The following is a 15,175-nucleotide window of genomic DNA, read 5'->3' as shown; positions in this document are numbered from 1 at the left end:
TTCCACATTTATCTGAAATTCAGACTTAGGTGGGCACACTGCATTCTAATTATAGTTATGACAATGCATGTGAAGTCATCACTTAGCACTCAGTGAGTCCTCACCAAATGTTTTGCCTATCAAATTTGAGATTCCAACACCTATTTTATTTCCACCTCTGTTGCATCCACTCATTCACTAAAACAGAATGTTACAGAGGCTAGCGACAGTCATGTGCTAAAATTTTATTTGAGAGGCAAGGCAACCTATCCTTACCAGAGTGCAGTCCCCAACAGCAAGTTACATGGCTTTTTATAGAATTCTGTCCACTAGGGCTCACAATTTTGAAACCCTTGTCATGCAGTTACCAGGCCCAGGATGTAGTGGTAAGATAAATGTGGCGAGGCACATTTCTTTACTCTTAGGCAGAAGACTGCATTGGGCATTTTCTTGGTTCCTGGAATTTGCCCCACACAGTTTCACAAGATAGCCGTTAGCAAGCAAGCAAGCAAGACTGATGTTTACAGAAGTGGGAAATCATGCAGTTAGTTTTTCTTTTCGATTTTCAATTTCTGCAGATGCAGCTATGCCTGCATAATAAGGGGGTTTAGGATCCAGACAAAACCAACAATCTTTGGTCACGTTTGGCTGAGTTTGGTTAACAAGTGGATACATAGACCTTATGACAGATAGTCAATGTTCAGTCGGGGGTTTCTCTTGGGGAAATTCTACATGTTTACCAGTAACTGGAGATGTTGTGGGCCCCTCCATAGGTTTATGAAGCCTTAAGGGTCTCATTATGTGGTCTGGGTGGCCTTTGTAAAGGCTTATTAGGATCAATGGGGTTGGTTGTGAGCATCTTTTTGGTTCTTTGTATAGTGAATAATATTCCTGGGTCATATCCAGGAACATACGCTCTGAGTCCCCAGGTTAGTCCTGTGTCCCATTCGGTAATGGTGTTAAGTGGGTGCCAACCGGATAAGACCTTTATGGTGACATTATTACAGGCCTCATAGGTCCGGCAGTCTGATTGAGGTTGATGAGTAAATGTGATAAAAGGGTCTATTTTTGTCCAAGGGGCAAACGATACATAAGACCACTGGGCACAATGATACTGCCCATTTCCTTGGCACTCCCGAGGACCAGATGATGGACATCCATAAAGCTGAGTTTTTGTCATTATTTTACTAGACCTGAGATCCCTGCATGCATATTTTGCCCCTCCCCAAGTGGGATCAAATCCCTTCCCCCATAAATGACATAGATCGAAGACAAAAACAGGCTGACCGACACCCTGATAGGTAGTGATAATTTCTCCAGTTATTCTGTCCCTTAATCTCCACAGGTAGGGGGAAGGGGAATAAGGATCAGATGGTGTTCCTAGACATAATATGAGCATCAAACTGATTAAGAACAAGTAAGTTGTAGCTTTATGGGGTCCTCTGGATGGTTCTTGATCCTCCATTTCCTCGATCCGTCAAGGTCCTTTTTGTGTTTTCCTTCTGATTGGGAGATAGTGGTTTCTTTTTTCACCTGAGAGTAGTGTATCCAAGTCTTTATGCCATCTACCTTGATAGCCAAAGGTGGTGTTAGAATGACAAAGTGAGGTCCTTTCCAGTATGGTTCCAGGGCCTTTGGGTGGTGTCTTTTGATCCAAACCAGGTCTCTGGGCTGGAAAGGGTGAGGGAGAGCAGGGGGGTGAGTAAAAGCTGCTTTGACAGCCATGGAAAGATCTTTCTGTATTCTTTGAAGAGCTAATAATGATGTCAGCAGCTGGTCCTGTTCCAATTGCACAGCCACATCATCGCCAAGCCTAGGCAGAATAGGAGGTGGCCTTCCAAACAAGATTTCATAGGGAGAGAATCCTTTAATAGAAGGGGTGCACAGAGTGCGCAAAAGAGCAAAAGGCAACACCGCAACCCAGTTTTAGCCAGTCTCAAGGGATAACTTAGTCAAGGTCTTCTTTAAGGTCCGATTCATCCTTTCAACTTGTCCCAAGCTTTGGGGCCTGTATGCACAATGTAATTTCCAATCAATCTCCAAGTGTGGGCTAGCCCCTGAGACACCTGTGCCATAAAGTTAGGGCCATTATCTGAGCCAATATGTAAAGGCAGTTCAAACCTAGGAACAATCTCATTTAATAGCTTTTTGACTGTCACCTGCGCTGTTTCTGACCTAGTGGGGAAGGCTTCAACCCAGCCTAAAAAGGTATCTATGAATACAAGTAAATACATGTAATCATATTTTCTTGGTTCAATTTTTGGTAAAATCTACTTCCCAGAATCTTCATAGCTCCATTCACCTATCCCTTTTTAGTTCTGAGACTTCCCAGGGTATTCCTTGATTTACTTGGGTGCATGCCACACACTTTTCAACTTCTTCAATTGCTTTACCCAGTCATTTTGCTATAAATTTCTTTTTCACCAGCTCTGCCATTTTAGTCTTACCTAGATGTGTTCCTTGATGTAAGTGGTGGATCATGTGCTTCCCCGGCACTGCAGGCAGCAGTATCTTACCTTCAGGGTCCTGAAACCAGTCCTGTCCAGGCCTCCTACTTCCCCCTTTTTTGAAAATCCATTCCAAATCTTTGGGGGTGTAGGAGCAGGGTGTAGGTGTAGGGAGCAGCTGCTTGACCAGAACGGGGAGCGCTTGTGCTGTGGAGGACTCACTTTCGGTTCATGCTGAGGCAGCTGCCCATGCTGTCTGGTTGGCGAGGTGATTTTTGACTGCTTCGAGGGAGTTGCCCATGGGCCGGGCAGTGAATGATAGCCACCCTGGTAGGCTCCGAGTTAGTGACTAGAAGATCCAGGATTTCAGCTTTGCTCTTAATAGTTTTACCCTCTGCTGAAAGAAGACCATGCTCTTGGTTATGGAGCCATGCCCATGTGCAGTGGCAAAGGTGTATCTGCTGTTGCTGTATGTTAACCAACCTGTCTTTTCCGAGCCTCAGGGCCTTTGATAGAGCAATAAGTTCTGCACGCTGGGTCAAGGTCCCTTGTGGAAGAGTCTCCTGCCACAGGACTTTGGTGTAGTTGTGACTGTGGCTCCAGCTTGTCTTTGCCCCTGGACCACAAAACTGCTTCCATCTGCCCATCTGGGTCCCATAAGGGAAGGTCCATGAGGTCAGAGCAGAGGAACAAAATCGTGGCCAGCACTTCGGGGCAAGAACGTAGGGGAGTGCCTGGTCCTTCAGGCAGTAGAGTTGCTGGATTTAAGACAGCGGGGGGCACAAAAGCATATCTGAGGCTGGTCAAGCAACAGCGCCTGGTACTGGGTGATCCGGGCATTTGATAGCCATCTTTCCAGCGGAGCCTGCAGTAGGGTTTCCACCTCATGGAGCTAGTAATGGCCAATGCCTGCCTCAAAGTTAATTTATCTGCATCTTTGACCAGCAAGGCGGTGGCTGCAATTTGTCGAACACAGGTAGACCATCCACTAGCGACCGGATCTAGCCTTTTGGACAGGTAGGCCACTGGCTGGCACAAGGGTTCTAGGCGCTGGGTCAAGACTCCTCTGGCCACACCTCTTCTTTCATCTACAAAGAGGTGAAAAGGCTTAGTCGGATCTGTCAAAGCCAAAGCTGGTGGGGACATAAGGGCCTCTAGTAGGGCCTGAAAGGCTCTGTCTTGATCTTTACCCCATGTGAAGGACTCAGGAGACCCCTTAAGTTCTGCGAAGCCAGATATCCACAGTCAGCAATATCCCACTGCCCCCAGGAACTCAAGTACCTGTTTGTGGGTCTCAGGCCTGGGAATGTTGAGTATGGCATGAACCCTTTGTTCCCCAAGGTAGTGCTTACCTTCTTTGATGTTGTAACCCAAATAAGTAACTGAAATCTGACAAAGCTGTGCCTTCTTGGTTGACACATGGTATCCCAACATCTATAGGAGCTCTAATAAGCCGATGGATAGCACTTAAGCATTTTGAATGAGAAGAGACTGCTAACAAAATATCATCGACATATTGTTGCAAAGTCCCTGGGCATTAAAGGCCAAAAATGGTTCCAGATCCTGGTGTAGATTCTCGGTAAAAATGGTGGGGGAGTTCTTGAAACCTTGAGGAAGTCACTTCCATGTGAGTTGTCTGACCCTTCCTTCTTCAGGATCAGTCCACTCAAAGACAAACAGTGGCTGGCTCTGAGGTAGTAGTGATATGGCGAAAAAAGCATCTTTTAAGTCTAACACTGTATAACATACCTGAGAGGGTGGAAACAGGCTAAGTAGGGTGTAAGGATTTGGTACAGTTGGACAGATGTCCAGGACCCTGGTGTTTACTGCTCTCTAGTCTTGAACTGAGTGGAAGTCAGAGGAGTTAGACTTGTGAACAGGGAGGAGCAGGGTATTTCACGGAGATTGGCACGGAGTCAAGATTCCTACAGCAAATAGGTGTTTGATATGGACAGCAATTCCTCTTTTAGCCTCTTGGGACAGAGGGTATTGTTTTAGTCTCATTGGGAGTGCTGATGTTTGGATATCAGTCGGGATGAGTTGCAGGAAAGATATGTTTAATGAGAATCAGGTCTTCTGTTGGCTGTCGATTCACACCGATGACAAGTTTCCAAGCCTCGCAACAGATTTTGTCTCTCTCTTCAGTGGTGAAAAAAACCTGCAACAACTGCTGACAATTGTCCCAAGTGGGCTGGTGATTAACAAAGACAGTTTCTAAAAGAGAAATAAGTGTCTGGGGTTTTTTAGAAAATGATGGGTTTTGGAGTTTTTTTAGTTATATAGATCACTAGTGAAAAAAGGGACATAGACTAAAAATGGTCAATTACCAGAAGTTCCTGGCAGCGGCAGACCCTGGCGCAGAGGCAAAATCGTGGGGGTGGGTTGGAAATGCATCCCTGAACAGGTATGTGGAGGACTAAATGGTTCCCTGCATTCCCAGCCCCCAGCCTCCTCTTTTTCTTGACGGGTATTTTGGGGAGGAACAACATATGGTGGTGGCAGAGGCTCTTTGTCTTCAGGGGCCGACAGGGGAAGAGGAATATGAGGGAGGGGACACGTCCTTACCACCACTCTTACCTCTGAAAGCCAAAGCCCATACATGGCTCTCTTGACCAGGAGGGACAAAGGGCTTAAGCCAGGGGGGAGGGTTATCCACCTACTTTTTCCATAACTCTAAGGGATCTGATCATCATTGCTAGACAGAACAGTAGCATGAACAGCATGAACAGCAGATAGGGAGAAAGTTCCTTTAGGGGGCCATCTCACATTCATTTTTGGCCACTCGGTTTTGCATAGAGTCCATAGGGTCATTTTTTCGACCCGTAGCCCTAGATTTGAAGCAACCTTCTTACGATCTGAAAGTTACATAACACCAGGGACAAAGGAGTGGGGGGCACTATTTTCCTGACCAATGATGGAGGGGAGGGCAAACGAGAAAACAACACAGAGATCACAAACAGGGATCCAAAAAACGATGGTCTAGAGATCTCGAAGCTAGTAAGCAGTAGCGGCCACTTGTCAGTAAGATCCTTATCAGAGGACACCAAACCAAAAGGAGTCCACCGGCATCCTGGCAGGAGCCTGGACTCTAGGTCTATAGCCACTGTTTGGCAGATTCTCAAGAGTCATTCAGGTGCACCCTCCAAACAATCCTTAGCTCTCCAATCCAGAGAAAGGGCCCTGTTTCAGGCCTTTAACTTTCCTGGCCGACCCACCACATGTTGCGCCCACTCGTTCACTAAAACAGAATGTTACAGAGGCTAGCGACAGTCACATGCTAAAATTTTATTTGAGGCAAGGCAATCGATGGGAGCAACACTCCTTACCAGAAGGCGGCCCCCAACAGCGAGTTACACAGTTTTTTATAGAATTCTGTCCACCAGGGCTCACAATTTTGAAACTCTTGTCATGCAGTTACCAGGCCCAGGATGTAGTTGTAAGATAAATGTGGCGAGGCACATTTCTTTAATCTTAGGCAGAACACTGGGTTGGACCTTTTCTCGGATCCTTGAATTTGCCTCACACAGTTTCACAAGATAGCCATTAGTAAGCAAGCAAGACTGATGTTTACAGAAGCGGGAGATCATGCAGTTAGCTTTTAGCCACAGTTACTCCATTTTGATTTCAACTCTACACCACAAACAGCTGAGCTCAGCTTCCACATAAAATTTCAGTCACGCAAGGGTAATACTATTTTAAAGTAATGCTTTACCGTTCTTAAAGCGCCTTCCAAGCCCGGCCAATGCTGAAGGCTCTGAGGCGTGCCACAGTCGCTTGGGCTGTGGAACGACGGTCGCCAACAGCCCCGGCAGAGGCACCGCCGGCCGACCTGCCTGGCAGCCTTCCTCGCCCCGCCCCGCGCCGTCTCGACCACTCAGCGACCGCGCCGCGCCTCCGCCGCACGCCTATAGGCCCTTCCCGGGACAGGCGAGGCCTTTCCATTTTCCCGCCTTCCCTTGCCCCTGTCAGGCCAACACCCGCACTGGCCCACTACGTCTCGGCCCGGCCTTCCCTGCGAGCCCCGCCCTTCCGGACACCGCCTTTCACCGCTTACCCTGCCCGCCCGGAGGTAGGAGAGGGTAGGGGGAAGGGAGAGGCGGGCCGAGCCCGTTCCTTAGGGGTCGCGGGAGGCGGGGACGGGAGTGCGGGGCGGGGCTAATCTCCTTGGCGCCGCGTTGCCATGGCAGTGGGGAAGGGGGAGGGAGTGGAGGAAGCGAGCGGGAGGGGGATGTGGTGCTGCCGCGGCCGCCACCGCAGCTGCCGCTGCCTGCTCGTTGCCGCGTCTTCCCGGAGGCGGCTGCTGGAAGCCGCAGGGAGCAGCTGTGGTGCTCTGCCATATTGTGTCTCCCTCTGTCCGTCCCTCACCTCCACGCCGCGGCGGCCGAGCTGACGGTGAGTCCCGGGCGGCGCGGCGCCCTCCCTAGCCGGCGCCGCCCGGCGTTCGCGCTCCGGGCTCCGGCCCGCGGCGTCGCTCCCTGGCGCTGAGGCAGCTCGTGCGGCCGGCGTGGAGCGCGGAGGCGGGTGTCCCGTGACGCTCCCGGACATGTTTGTCCTGTGAGGAACTGGCGCCGGCTCGGGTCGTGTGTGGGCCCCCGAGGGTGTCGAGCCGAGGGGAGTGTGGCCCCCGCGAGGAGTTAGGAGTTCTCCCCGAGATCTAAAGACCGCCCGGGATGGGGTGTCGCGCGGCGGAAACCGCAGCGAGGGGTGGCGGCTCCCGGGACGATCAGGGCTCGATTCCGGGGTAGCCTGCGGTTCGGAGAAGTGCGCCAAGCCCCGCGGGAGCCTTTGCAAAGCCCCCTCCCCCGTACCGAACTACTGCGAGACGTGCGGGGCGTGGAGTCCTTGTCCCGACCCAGGCGGGGCCCCGGGAAGTAGGCTCCCGGTTCGGCCCGGCGTGAACTTCGGGCTGCGGGGCGTTGGGGTGGACGGGGGCGGGTCCCGGATGTGGGGGTGGCCGACCCCGGCAACCTCTCGCCCCTCCTCCGGCAAGCGCGCGGGGGTCCCTGAGGGTGGCTGTGCTGGGAGTTAGTGTTTCTGGGCTGCAATATGGACACTTCCTGTTTGCAGCCTCCTTTAGGGCCGCGGTTACCTCTGAACTTTAGTGCTCTCTGGCAGGGTGAGCAATCTGCCCTAGGAGAGGCCCTGGAGCCTTCTGAGTGTGCCTCACGTAGCAGCAGCCTGTCTGCTACCCGGGGCATGGTGGGGGTTAGGGGAAGGCAGCCCATGTGCGTAGAGTTCCATCCTCCACTTGTACTTAACTCCTCCCCGTTTTTACTCGCTTGCAAAAAAAAAAAAAAAAAAATCTCTGTTCCCAGCTCTGCTTGCAGGATATCTCATTCGTTGGGGATCCTTCTACACTTGATTTCTGCTTTAGAGTTTTGTTAAAAGCTGTCCCTGTACTTCGTTCATTCCTTACAGGGGAAAAAAAAAGTCTCAGCAGGCAAATAAATGGCACAGACTTACTTTCTCCTACCCCAACTCTTAACTGAAAGGAGAGAGGCGGCTATTTGTGTCCTGCTTGGTCGGTGCTGTCTCCTGTGGGCCTTCTGATTGTGACAGCCACGTGGCCGGCGGAGTGCAGTAGAGTGCTCTAGCGGCAGGCACTAAGGGCCCAGGTTCTTTGGGAGCCAAGGGCTTTGTAACCGTGCTGTAGGTTCGCTCGCATGCGCTTTTATCTTGGTGCATTCTGAGAGGGGGAAGTGGAAAAAGATGAATCTTTCACGCCTGTTTCTCTTGCACTCCAAGCCTAAAATTTATGTTTCCTTGTAGTGCTGGTAAGGTATATATTAATGTTTTTGCCGTCCTTTGCTGATTCGATGATTTGTCTCTTAATTCTTGAAAGTATTAGGTGCCATTTAAGAGTAATAAAATAGTGTATTAGAGAGTTAACCCAACTCTGGGGAAAAACTCATCTGAATTTCAAAAGCATTAGTAAAAGATCTATTGTGATTTTTAAAAATCACGTTCTGGAGGATTTTTCAGAGTTCAAAAATATCTCAATTTTTTCCCTTTATGTAGAAATGATAACCTAAGAATACATAAATAATCACTGAAAATACTTTTTTAGAGATGAAATAAATAATAGTTTGATTTGTATTGCACTCTATTTTAGAAAAATATTAGAAGTTAATTGGAATTTAGCAAGCAGATTTTATTTTAAGGCAATGAAATATGATTTTTACATTATATAAAAGTGAGAAGTCAAAGAGTTGCAAATTAAAAAATTAAACTTTTGGAGAGTTTGTAAAATTTTAGAATTAACATACAAGCTTTGGTTACCAGTGCATCATTTTATTTTGTGAATATTTCGGTGAATTTGAATTATTTCTGCTACATATGTTTTTATTTTGATCAGTTTTACTTGAAGAATGCAAAATAGAAGGAAACATTTCAAATCTGTAAAAGAATTGTGTGGAGTAATGTACCACCACTTACTGGCATTTTAATTATTCAATAATGTTAATTCTCAGTGAAGTTAATAAAGGTATTGAAGAGCTACTCTAGACTTTAGTGCAAAAAATACAATTCTATGAATATGTGTGAGTATATGTGCTGACTGCCGAGTGCAGTGCTTAGTTGAGAAAAAAAATAAGATGATGAAATACTTAAATAAAGTGGTAGGCACCGAAACATATGTTGGAAGGTAACTAACTTACATTATTAGCAATTTTGGAATGTTAAGTACCAACATGTAAACTTTTAAAAGTGCCAGCCAAATTGAACTTAATCTTACTCTTATGACATTGTGTGTGTGTCTATATTTTAAATGTCCTTTTTGTTGCTTTTAGATTTTTGTCATTATTGTAACTGCATTTCTCATGAATCAAAAATGCCCTCCAAAATCAGTTTTTAGGGTACAATGCTTTTTTGATTTCTTGGGGAAAAAGAGACCTAAGATTTGACCTCTATTCTTAGGTTGAAAAGATTTATGCATATGAAAAGTTCACAATGAGAGAGGAACTAATTAGGTGTTAAACTGTATGATGTTGGCAGGTGCTATAAGAATTAAGGAAGGAAGACCTTGGAAGGTTTGATTCTTGCTTTCTGAAATATAACCTTCGTGTTATTCCCACTAGTCTTCCTGAAGATTATATCACTAAAATGACCAACACCCCTTGTGTCAAGCATGAGTACCAGATTGTTTTATTCTCCTCTTAATCCTCCACTTATTCACTCCCTCAATGTGATGTAACAATTTTACTTCTTTAGACTTGCTGATACAACATTTTTCTGTTGGAAATGCACATGTACACATCATCTTAAGTACTAAAGATCTACTCAAGCTTAAGGACTAGGTGAAATCTTGATTTTGAGACCCACCTTATTTTCTACTACTGAAAATTCTTTCCCTTCCCTAACAGCATTTAATTCTTTTGAGCTATAGTCTTTCATACTGCCTTGCTTTCATTGAATAAATATTTTTTGAGCACTTACTGTGTGCCAGGACTGTTACACTGTTAACAGCAGCTAAGGCTATAGTGTTGACCAAGACAAATCCCTGTATTTTTTGCTAGCTGTCTTTCTAGGTTTTATCACTTGAACTAGATTGTAAGTGTTTTCTCCAGCATACATTATATGCTTAATGATTGTTTGAATAAAGGAAAAGTAGGACTTCTGGCATGAGATGGAGGGTTGTATGGAAGGTTGTTTTTTTTTTTTTTTTTTTTTTTTTTTTTTTTTTTTTTTTACCAATGAAGAATACAAAAGAGTCACCAATTATGGATGGTCTTGAAAGTATCACTTCTGAATTTAAGTATAGTTTAGTATCAAAATAAAATATGAGCTGAGGAATAATAATACAATCCCTATTTAAGGAAGGTTTGTTTGACTGCACTATGGGATTAGATAGGAATTGGGAAAAGATCTATTGAAAAAATAACCATGAGAGGGAGATTTGAAGAGGTACTTATTATCAAGAAGATGGTTAAGTTTAGTTAGTTGAATGTAAGGGTAACTGAGAGATATCAATGTGAATCTAATCTGTAATGAGGTATAGGGATATGACGTAATATACAGGTGACAGCACAAATTTTTTTAAAAATTTATTTATTTCAAAGGCAGAGTGACAAAGGGAGAGAGATGTCCTCCACCTGCTGGTTTACTCCCCAAATGCCCACCAACATCCAGAGTAGGACTGGTCCACATTGGGGCCCAGAACTCTACCTTCACCTCCTACCTGGGTGGCAGGGACTGAACTTAGGCCATTGTTTCCTGCCTTCCTAGGTGCATTAGCAGAAAGCAGGATCATAAATTGAGGAGCCACAACTCAAACTGGCATTACATGAGATGCACGTTTCCCAAGTGGTTGCTTAAACCATTCCACTAGTATGCCTGAGGCAGCACAAAGTTTTGTCATAGAGTTAATCATTGAAATGGTGAGAACTAGGACCAGTGTTGTAGCACAGTGGGTTAAGCTGGTACCTGTGATGTCAGCATCCCATTTGAGTGGCAGTTTGATTCCTGAGTCTTGGCTGTTCTACTTCCAATCCAGCTCCCTGTTAATGCACTTAGGAAAGCAGCAGAAGATAGCCCAAGGGCTTGGTCTCCTGCTACCCACATGTGGGACCCAGATGGAGTTCCAGACTCCTGGTTTTGGCCTAGCCCAGCCCCTGCCTTTGCGGCTATTTGGGAGTGAACCAGCAGATAGAAGATCTCTGTTTCTGTCCTTCCCTCTTTCTGTATTTCTACCTTTCCAATACATAAATAAATCTCTTTTTTACAGAGATCTTTCATTTGTTAGTTCACTGCCCCAAAATGGCCACAACAGCCAGGTCTGGTTCAGGCAGAAGCCAAGAGCAGGAACTCCATCTAGGTCTCCCACATGGGTGGTAGGGGCTCAAGGATCTGGGCCATCTTCTGCTGCTTTCTCAGGTAGATTACCAGGGAGCTGGATTGGAAGTGAAGCAACTGCTCCTGGAGCCAGCACTCTTAAGGGATGCTGGTATATCAGGTGACAGTTTAACCCACTGCACCACAAAACCAGCCCAAGAGCAAGTAACTTTAATTCTTCCCAAGTAGGTGTGTTACTGTTAAATTAGCAGGATAGTTATTTGCTGTTACTTACCTTCATATCTTAAAAAAAAATTTGCAGAATAGCCGGCGCCGCAGCTCACTAGGCTAATCCTCCGCCTTGCAGCACCAGCACACCGGGTTCTAGTCCCGGTCGGGGCACTGGATTCTGTCCCGGTTGCCCCTCTTCCAGGCCAGCTCTCTGCTGTGGCCCGGGAGTGCAGTGGAGGATGGCCCAAGTGCTTGGGCCCTGCACCCCATGGGAGACCAGAAGAAGCACCTGGCTCCTGCCATCGGATCAGCGCGGTGCGCCGGCCGCAGCGGCCATTGGAGGGTGAACCAACGGCAAAGGAAGACCTTTCTCTCTGTCTCTCTCTCTCTCACTGTCCACTCTGCCTGTCAAAAAAAAAAAAAAAATTTGCAGATGTTACAAAAAAATTTTTGTCTTGATAATATTTTCATATGTATTTGGTGCTTCTGCCACTTAGAAGCCTTTTTTTTCTGAGAAGTGATTTGAATGATGAATTGGGGGAAAACACATTGGGCAAAAATCAGGAACCCTGGACTCTCTTTATGCGAAGCTGTAATTTGTGAAAAAGAAAATAAGGTTCAGGAAATAAAGAACACTAATTAAAAAGTTTTAAAATTGATGATAAACTTTTTTTGGAGAAAGTCACTTTATGCTTCATGGAAGAGTTTAAGAGTGATGCCATTTTTTAAAATATTTTAAAAAATTATTTTTTTTCTTTGACAGGCAGAGTTAGACAGTGAGAGAGAGAGACAGAGAGAAAGGTCTTCCTTCCGTTGGTTCACCCCTCAAATGGCCGCTATGGCCGGCACGCTGCGCCGATCTGAAGCCAGGAGCCAGGTGCTTCCTCCTAGTCTCCCATGCGGGTGCAGGGCCCAAGCACTTGGGCCATCCTCCACTGCCTTCCTGGGCCATGGCAGAGAGCTGGACTGGAAGAGGAGCAACCGGGACAGAATCCAGCGCCCCAACCGGGACTAGAACCCAGGGTGCCAGTGCCGCAGGCGGAGGATTTAGCCAATTGAGCTGCGGCGCCAGCCAAGTGATGCCATTTTTTTTTTTAGTTTATTTATTTATTTAACAGGCAGAGTGGATAGTGAGAGAGAGAGACAGAGAGAAAGGTCTTCCTTTTGCCATTGGTTCACCCTCCAATGGCCGCCGCAGCCAGCATGCTGCGGTTGGCGCACCGCACTGATCCGAAGGCAGGAGCCAGGTACTTCTCCTGGTCTCCCATGGGGTGCAGGGCCCAATCACTTGGGCCATCCTCCACTGCACTCCCGGGCCACAGCAGAGAGCTGGCCTGGACGAGGGGCAACCGGGACAGAATCCAGTGCCCCAACCGGGACTAGAACCCGGTGTGCCGGCGCAGCTAGGTGGAGGATTAGCCTAGTGAGCCGGTGAGCTGGCCAAGTGATGCCATTTTAACACTGGAAATGTTATTGGCAATATCAGTAATAAAATAATATGAATTTTGTTGAGGATAAAATTTGATTAAAGACTCAGTTAAGGGGCCATCGCTGTGGTATAGTAGGTAAAGCCACCACCTGCAGGGCCAGCATCCTATATGGGTACTGGTTTGAGTCCTCGATGCTCCACTTCTGATCCAGCTCTCTGCCATGGCCTGGGGAAGCAGTAGAAGATGGCCCAAGTCCTTGGGCCCCTGCACCCACATGGAAGACCCGGAGGAAGCTCCTGGCTCCTGGCTTCAGATTGCCATAGCTCTGGCTGTTGCAGCCAGTTGGGGAGTGAACCAGCAGAAGGAAGACCTCTCTTTCTCTCTATATCTCTCTGCTTCTCCTCTCTCTGTGTAACTCTCTGCCTTTCAAATAAATAAATAAATCTTTTTTTATTTATTTATTTTATTTTATTTTTTTGATAGGCAGAGTGGACAGTGAGAGAGAGAGACAGAGAGAGAAAGGTCTTCCCTTGCCGTTGGTTCACCCTCCAATGGCCGCCGCTGCAGCCGGCGCACCGCGCTGATCCGATGGCAGGAGCCAGGATCCAGGTGCTTTTTCCTGGTCTCCAATGGGGTGCAGGGCCCAAGCACCTGGGCCATCCTCCACTGCACTCCCTGGCCATAGCAGAGAGCTGGCCTGGAAGAGGGGCAACCGGGACAGAATCCGGCGCCCCGACCGGGACTAGAACCCGGTGTGCCGGCGCCGCAAGGTGGAGGATTAGCCTATTGAGCCACAGCGCCGGCTCAATAAATAAATCTTAAAAAAAAAAAAAAATTTCAGTTAAATTTTTTCTGGTAAACAACACTCCTTTGAAAAATTTTTTTTTTTAAGATTTTATTTATTTGAGAGGTAGAGTTACAGACAGTGAGAAGGAGAGACAGAGAGAAAGGTCTTCCTTCCTCTGGTTCATTCCCCAAATGGCTACAATGGCCAGAGCTGTGCTGATCCAAAGCCAGGAGCCAGGAGCTTCATTAGGGCCTCCCATGTAGGTGCAGGGGCCCAAGCACTTGGGCCATCTGCTGCTTTCCCAGGCCACAGCAGAGAGCTGGATTGGAAGAGGAGAAGCTGGGAGTAGAACCGGTGCCCATATGGGATGCCAGTGCTGCAGGCGGAGGATTAATCTACTGCACCACAGCATGGGCCTCTCTTAGAATTCTTATTGAAAATCTTTCTAAAATGTATTTTTTTTTTTTTGACAGGCTGAGTGGACAGTGAGAGAGACAGAGAGAAGGTCTTCCTTTGCCGTTGGTTCACCCTCCAATGGCCTCTGTGGCTGGCGCGCTGCGGCTGGCGCACCGCGCTGATCCGATGGCAGGAGCCAGGTACTTCTCCTGGTCTCCCATAGGGTGCAGGGCCCAAGGACTTGGGCCATCCTCCACTGTACTCCCGGGCCACAGCAGAGAGCTGGCCTGGAAGAGGGGCAACTGGGACAGAATCTGGCGCCCCGACCGGGACTAGAACCCGGTGTGCCGGTGCCGCAAGGTGGAGGATTAGCCTAGTGAGCCGCGGCACTGGCTCCAAAATGTATTTTTTAAATAGTGACAGGAGTGTCATTTATATTTTTTGTTTTCATTTTATTTAGAAGGCCTAGAGAAAGACAGATCTTCCATCTGCTGGTTCACTCCCTCAAATGCCATCAACAGCCAGGAGCCTGAAACTCAGTGGGCCTTACTGCTGACTCTCAGGGTGCACACTAGCAGAAGCTGGACTTGGAAGTGGAGCTGGTACTTGAACCCAGGCACTCTGATAGGGAATATGGGCTTTCCAAGCAGTTTCTTAACCACTGTGCCAAACCCCTTTCCCTTTAAAATGTGTTGTCAATACACTTTATATTGTATGGCATACTGAGCAGAATTTAATGTTTAAGTGTGAATTTTGCTGTGCTGCATGGTTAGCAAAGTTATTTTGAATTGTATTCATAACCTTGGAGGTAGAGAATTGAGAAAATTGATAAACTTTTACTTCTTTGTGCTTTTTTTAATCTTATGAAATACAGGAAGAGATTTCTTGTAAATTAAGATTTTACTATTCCTTTCCCATTGCAGTATGCCATTGTCCAACTCCTTTATTCTTAAAAGTCAGATTTAAATGCTACCTCTTTTTTATATTGATTTAACAGAAGTTATCAAACATAGCAATAGTTGCTGCATTTTTTTTTTACGATTTTTAATTTATTTTATTTGACAGAGTTACAGACAGTGAGAGGGAGAGAAAGAGAAAGGTCTTTCCGTTGGTTCACTCCCCAAATGGCCTCAGTG

At 46.9% G+C, this 15,175-nt stretch overlaps 2 protein-coding genes across 22 annotated transcripts in view; one reads left to right on the top strand and one right to left on the bottom strand.

The window, feature by feature from the left end:
• Positions 1-204: 204 nt before the first annotated feature.
• On the bottom strand, positions 205-6,971 carry LOC138848740 (uncharacterized). The gene is made up of 3 exons (XM_070069519.1): positions 6,792-6,971; positions 6,139-6,331; positions 205-3,514 (listed from the first exon to the last, which is right to left on the bottom strand). The coding sequence occupies exons 1-3, from the start codon at positions 6,969-6,971 to the stop codon at positions 2,901-2,903; spliced, it is 987 nt and encodes a 328-aa protein (XP_069925620.1). The 3' UTR covers positions 205-2,900.
• Positions 6,357-15,175, top strand: part of FOXN2 (forkhead box N2) — a 79,068-nt gene continuing 70,249 nt past the window's right edge. For 3 of the 21 annotated variants that reach the window (XM_051842934.2, XM_051842942.2, XM_070069170.1), the window contains exon 1: positions 6,500-6,818. The gene's annotated coding sequence lies outside the window, so the exon portion shown is untranslated. The other 18 variants (XM_070069167.1, XM_051842941.2, XM_051842940.2 and 15 more) reach the window with 15 other exon arrangements.

The sequence above is a fragment of the Oryctolagus cuniculus genome, chromosome 2 (genome assembly GCF_964237555.1).
Source record: "Oryctolagus cuniculus chromosome 2, mOryCun1.1, whole genome shotgun sequence".
Taxonomy (NCBI): domain Eukaryota; kingdom Metazoa; phylum Chordata; class Mammalia; order Lagomorpha; family Leporidae; genus Oryctolagus; species Oryctolagus cuniculus.
The sequence above is the reverse complement of the archived record's forward strand: the minus strand, read 5'-3'. Positions and strand labels throughout refer to the sequence as shown.

Coding starts and splice junctions, on each gene's coding strand:
- LOC138848740 (XM_070069519.1), bottom strand. CDS start 6,971: ATGTCCGGGAGCGTCACGGGACACCCGCCTCCGCGCTCCACGCCGGCC. Junction 6,332..6,791: donor TCGGCCGCCGCGGCGTGGAG/GTGAGGGACGGA, acceptor AAGGGCCTATAG/GCGTGCGGCGGAGGCGCGGC. Junction 3,515..6,138: donor TGGAAGGCGCTTTAAGAACG/GTAAAGCATTAC, acceptor ACCTCTTTGTAG/ATGAAAGAAGAGGTGTGGCC.